Source organism: Dipodomys ordii, unplaced genomic scaffold, assembly GCF_000151885.1.
Source record: "Dipodomys ordii isolate 6190 unplaced genomic scaffold, Dord_2.0 Scaffold2846, whole genome shotgun sequence".
NCBI lineage: Eukaryota > Metazoa > Chordata > Mammalia > Rodentia > Heteromyidae > Dipodomys > Dipodomys ordii.
Window position 1 is genome coordinate 6,875 of NW_012270062.1, and position 6,435 is coordinate 13,309.

Genomic DNA, 6,435 nt, shown 5'->3' on the forward strand with positions numbered 1-6,435 from the left:
ATTGTATCTCCAATTTGACTAACCACAGCTTTTGAGTTGAATCTAGTTTCTCAAGGAGAAATACAAATGCGAGTAAACTTGAACTGAGTTTCCTCATAAAAGAAAAACAATAGGCAAGCATAGTTAGTAACACATTTTCACTATGGTTGATGAATGAAGAAAAGACATTTTATTATGGTTGTTTGACAGGCTGTAAGTTCTTAATACAAGTTTAACACATCATCAGCTTTTTTGGTATCTTAGTTTGAATGGTTTGAATTTTTTCTTTTTAATTTAAGCTTAGAAAATACCTGATTTCTAGTTACTTTAGATATCTTTCAATAATTGGAAACACTGACAGTATTCCAGGTTGTAAGTGTAAAAGATTACGTTAAATGGACCATACGACACATGGGGTTTTGCTGGAAATGACTGTGACAGCTTGCACCTTTTCTTTGTTGATCAAGATTTTTGTTGTCCTTCTAATCTCACATTTCTGTCTAAAGTAGCAGCACTTGATATGAATTTCCTGAAAAACCTTTGCCTTCAACATTCATAAATATTTGTTTTATAGAGCCATAAGTGTGATCCTTGGTGACAGGTGGAAGAAAATGAAGAATGAAGAGAGAAGGATGTATACGTTAGAAGCAAAAGCTTTGGCTGAAGAACAAAAACGTTTAAATCCTGACTGTTGGAAAAGGAAAAGAACTAATTCAGTATGTTTCAATCAGTAATTGTTTAAAATGGTCTTGGCTTATAGAGATGGACTGGGATGTTAGTGCAGTTGTTAGCCCCTTTAAAATGTTGTGTTGGCACTATTTCTTAACATTACTCCAGTGAGCGTGTCCATGTGAGAAAATCCGCCTTTTCATCACAGCCTCATTTACTTATTTGAAAAGGAGAAATTCCAAGCCAGTTTAAAAAGAATACGTGCACTAAGTGCTGAAGTAGAAAAACTTGGAATACTTGTAGATAGTTGTGTTGAAAGATAGGTGTTATTGACTTGTTGATAGTGTAGGGAAAAAAATCCTTTAACTTTTGGTAGCATGATTGAACTGCCTTTCTTTCCTTAACTAGTAAGGGGCTAACAAGGATGGCAGCATAAGGAGGGTACATTAACATTTATGAGGACCTCTACTATATGTATAAAATTCCTAGACTAAAAGCCGCAAGAAGACAAAATAGGCCTAGGAAGGGTGGTAAGTTGGTTTGTACAATAGTGCCATCTTTGACAGACTCTGTTACTAACACGTTTCATTACTAGACTAGCATCTTTTATGTTCATCATTTTACATTATACTACACATATAGAACACAGTTGGTTCCATTTGAAATAATAAAAACTGAGTAAGAATTGGGAGGTTCTAGTTAAGGATGTTTTAAATTCATCCATTTTTTTTTTAATGACATACAGTTGATCCTATCGGTTGGGATGTAGCTAAGTGGCAAAGCACTTGCCTAGCAAGTGCAACATTCTGGGTTTCCAAGTATCAAAAAAGAAAAGACAAAGTGGCTTAAAAAAGATAATTTCTTTTGAAGTAGTAGTTGTCAGATGACAAGGTAGTTGAGCTGGATTTGGGAACTTCTTTTCACTTCAGAATTTCATGGGACTTTATTTGTATCTCTCTTCTCCTAGTCTGTCTCTCATCATGTTCATAAATTGTGGATGCTTGAGCCATCAGATCCTAGCAAACTTCAAAATTGTCTTTGAGAAAGCTATTTTTTTAAATAGTAAATTTATATAATTTACATTAGACAAATACATAGATATGTAAAGATTCACTGAGTTTAATTTTATTTCCACAGGGCTCACAACAACATTAAACCAGGATGCTTATGTTCTTAAGTCTGAATGCAGAAACAATTGACTCTTGATGGAAAGACTTAATAAGATCAGTCTCACCATTTGTCCTGAGTTCAAGTGATCGTAAGATACTGATAGCATTTGAGTCTTCAAATGATTTAATAATATGAGTGAGGATTTGCTTTCTCCATTAGAGCATTAAGTAAGCTAAAACTATCAACATTGTAAACCAAATTGCCTTATTTTCCTTCCGAACTTCATATATGTCTATCAGGTAATATAGGCTTGAAAATTGATATCCTGTGGTGCTAAAGTACAGTAGAAAGAGAGGAGAAGTGTATACATGTTTTATTTTAAGTTGTAAAAGGGGAATTTAAAAGTATGTAACTGCTGTTTATACATTGGCTCCTTACTGCTTATTAATCTGTATTGTACACATGATGGAATGAAGCAGAAGCTGGGACTTGGCCTTTCCATGAGCATCCACCACATGGCCCAGCATCTGTGCCAAACACAGGCGCGCCTAGTCTGGCCAGTGCCAAGAGCAAACGTGTGGCAGGTAGATGGTGCTGCAGTGAGCACAGGCACACTTGAGTGTATATGTGCACCAGGTGGCAGCACTTTACCACAATTTCCAGTGGACAGTGAGTCAGGCCAAGGCAGAGTTAGTTAATAGCATTGGGATAGTCACTGTAATGGTGCTATTAACAGTCAACACCATTGTATTTTTAAACTTTGTGTTCTGTATCTTCTCAGCCACATATCTTAAGTATATTTCATCATCATATCTTTATGGTGGGGGCAGACTTTGCACTTATTGCAGTGCAACACTTGCACTTTACTTTTCCTCCAACTGTCTAAAATTGGAGCAAATACATTGGCAATACAGCTGCTTTTGCTCTGAGCTACAATCATGGCTTTTCATGTAATTTACCAAGTGGTGTTTCTGGTTAGGAATCACAGCTGTAAAACTGATTTCAGTTCATTACACTTCTTCATGATGTTGCCCCTCAATTTTGCACATTATATTCTTGTATATTATTTCAAATAAAATGAAAAAAAAAAGGTTATCTCTGACTTCTGATTGACCTTGACTGAATTTTATGTATAAATTGTTAGACTAGAATCTGAAGGAGGACAACAACAAAGTTTGCCAGAAGACTCGTTTTTGATTTTAAGTTTCTAATGAGAGCTTGAAAAAAAAACAAAGAAATGAAATTCAGAAAAGGGCTATAGAAAAGATAGAATTTAAGATTATAGACATTTCATAGAAGAAGAAAAAATACTTGGTCTTTTCCATAGCCACCAGTCTCTTGCTTTTAATAAATTGACCAAGTACAAAGAAAACCAAGCTTCATTAAAGATACAGCATAACACATTTAAAGAACAGCCCTAAACTTGGCCTTGGGGTATGTTGCAGATGTAGAATCCTTTTAGGGATATTTAATTTAAAACAGTGATACCTGGCTCCCCTATTCCCTGTAACTACTCGAGGTGCAACTTGAACATTAGATTCTTACAAGTTGTACTGGTGTTATGAACATGGAACCAAATTTGGGAACCAGTGGGTGGGCTATATATACTTAAAAGGCAGGCAGGCAGGCTGCAGGAAGCTGAGTGCCTTGATCATGTCCCTTTAAAAGCAGTGAGGACTTTGTAACAATACTGAGACTCAGCTATATGCTAGGGAAGACAAAAAGTTGAGTGCCTTCCTGGAAAAATCACGACCATGGAATTTAAAGGATGTGGTAGAAAAAACTATTTGGAAGAAGTGCTAAAGAGAGAAAAATCAATTACCATCATTTTTTAAAAAGTGTGTAACTGCCAACTTTGAATTGTTTAATGCCATGTGGAGATTAACAAACATTTCATATTGTCATTGAAGAGTAGACATCGCTTTCTGAAGCAGTTGAATCATTATGGGATAAACTGGTGCAAATTCTTTGCCTTCTCTGCTTCTCACTGATTGAACGTAAGCTTCCAGGGCTCCCCTGAAAACCAGAATGAAGACAATGTCAGATATTACACACACAGTTTGGAGGGAATACCAATACAAAAAACTCAGAGATGAGCCCATTTCTGGAACTACTATGCTCACTTATGCTCAGTTCAACATGGTAAAAAACTATAAGCATTTTTCATTCTGCTCAGAGGCTTGCTGGTTTTTAGTGTGTTCTTGATTGTCTGTCCCTGTTCCAGACTTCCCTGCTGAAGGTACTCTAAAAGCAGCACTCAGGTGTCCCCATTGGAAGTTCACAAAGGGAGATGGTGACGTGGAAAATCATGCTGGAGAATAGAGTTGTAGTGTTATACATGGTACTCCTGATACTTGGACTGTGGACCACGGACCACTCACAACCAAAACCTTTTGGAGTCTGAACTTAGTAGAGGTTGTATGGTGTGGTGTCCTCATGAAGTAGATGAGGGACTCAGCAAAAGCCTCCAAGCACAATGCAGTCCTGTGCTGCTCCTTTTACTGTCTAGGACCACTCTCCTACAATAGCAGAGTTAAGTGTGGAAGCAGTAACTTGGCAATGCCTAATGGGTAGAAAACCTTTTTTCTGCCAAGGACTATTTGGATACTTAGAACGTCATTCACAGGCTGCTCATAATTATCAAAACAGGCAGACAGGCTGCAGCAGCCAACAAGAAGCACACTTGTTTGTCCCATTAAGTACAAATGATTTCTAGGGCCAGATGTCCCCTGCCCTTGGTAAAACGTGTCGGGCCTTTTTATGGAAAAAGTTTCCTAATTACTGAAGCATAACTGTTAACTGGAGGTAAAAGAATGGTAAAAAGATCATTGTCATGTACACAAATTTAACAAGTCGTAACCACTTTTCAAAATTCACTTGTTTTTGAGATTAGAACACATCTATAAAATGTATGACAATACCTGCACTCAGTTCACTCAATCTTGAGACATTTTATAACAGGATTTTTTTTCTCCCAAACAGAAAATAGTTACTGTTGGCCAGGTTGTACTTGCCCATCTCTCTACACAGTGCCCCCCACCAAGCTACCTGCATGCTCACATGTCAAGTATTCCCAGTTATCCCTGACCTCCCTTCCTGATTTGTTTCCCTCTGTCTTCTGGACATCTCTATCATATTTTCTTCTAGATTTCCCTCAAACTTAACCTGTCAAAAATTTAGGAAGACACAAGACTGTCCTAAGACTGCCCTGCCCTGTACATTTGCCCTAAGACTGCCCTGCCCTATACCTTTGCCTCACATTATTGCCAGTCGGTGTTCTCTCCTTTGCTTCACTGTGAAACCGAGGTCGTAGCCTGGTGGTAGCTTCCTCCCGCTAGTCATTCTTGCACAGTATGACAAAAGAGCTCTTTTTTTAAAAAAATTTAAATCCTGAGGTACAATATCATCCATTAGGCTTATTCTGGACATGACAGTGCCCAAACTCAACCTACCTGATTATCAGCTCCATGATCAATCACCACACAAACCTCTGTACTACTTTACTAGATAGTCTGACATAGCCTAAAAGCCTCAGACTCCCATGTGTGTGACTAAGTAATGTACAAAGACACTTCATTGTGACTGTTAGCCAACCCCACTGTCTGTGCAGAAAGATATCGAGGATGTTTGTTCATGTATTATTCCAAAATAAGTAGTTCTATGATAAGGCAGGAACTGGCAAAGGCTTAATTCATTTGGGGACATACTGAGTAAAGTGAAGGAGAAAACAGTCTCATTCATTTGCACATTACCACCTTTATCCTTGAATGTTCTTGTTTGCAGAGTTCTGTCTCTTCATACTCAACTTGAAATACTCCCTTTCAATAAGCCTTTCCTAACTCCTGACATCACAAAAGAATGCAAACTCCTATGGAGTCACACAGATCTGTGGAAAGTTTTGACTTTCATCCACAGCCTGGACATCACAGTACCCAGCATTCCAGAATCCTTGAAGACTTGCTCTATGCTCAGAGCCAGCATGACTCAGAATCTTTTAAATTAGCTATGTGGAAGTATGGGCTGACCTCTATTTAAGAAACAGTTTCTTGAATAAGGTGTAAGCTAGTATGTTACTCAGTTCATATGCTTAATTCCTAATCTTATAATTCTTATAAGTAGAGGAATGGCAGAACTGTCCCAATTTGATAATACACTAACCAAATAGATGTTTTAATGGAAAACAAAGCTGATTTTTGTCAGGCATTAAATATCTAGTGTGACTAGTACTGAAATACAGAAATGACAATGTATTCACCATGCCCCAAAAGGGAGACAAACCTTAGGCTTTTCTCTGGTTCTGTCCTATTAACTATAAAATATATAATTCTTACCTAGTATGCAAAGATGGAATTCAATCCTCTTATAGAACAATGCTTTGTGAGATGCTTCAATTCATGTGAGATTTAACCCTTAATGGAGCTACTGCTTCATGAAAAACATTGTTGCTTTTAATACATTAGCTGCCATTCCATTCCAGACATCACCCCAATTTCTTTTTCTTTTTTTTTTTTGGGTCCGGTCGTGGGGCCTGAACTCTGGGCCTAGGCACTGTCCCTCAGCTCTTTAGCTCAAGGCTAGCGCCCTACTACTTGAGCCACAGCGCCACTTCCGGCTTTTTTCTTTTTGCTTATGTGGTGCTGAGGAATCGAACCCAGGGCCTCATGCATGCAAGGCAAG

General features: G+C 37.9%; 1 protein-coding gene across 1 annotated transcript in view; it reads left to right on the top strand.

The window, feature by feature from the left end:
* Positions 1–3,426, top strand: part of LOC106002075 (HMG box-containing protein 1-like) — an 8,642-nt gene extending 5,216 nt beyond the window's left edge. Inside the window, exons 2-3 of the mRNA XM_013036999.1 lie at positions 554–695; positions 1,786–3,426. Of these exons, the coding sequence (XP_012892453.1) occupies positions 554–695; positions 1,786–1,803 (160 nt within the window). The 3' untranslated portion in view covers positions 1,804–3,426. The remainder of the gene's footprint in view (positions 1–553; positions 696–1,785) is intronic.
* The last annotated feature ends 3,009 nt before the right edge of the window (positions 3,427–6,435 follow it).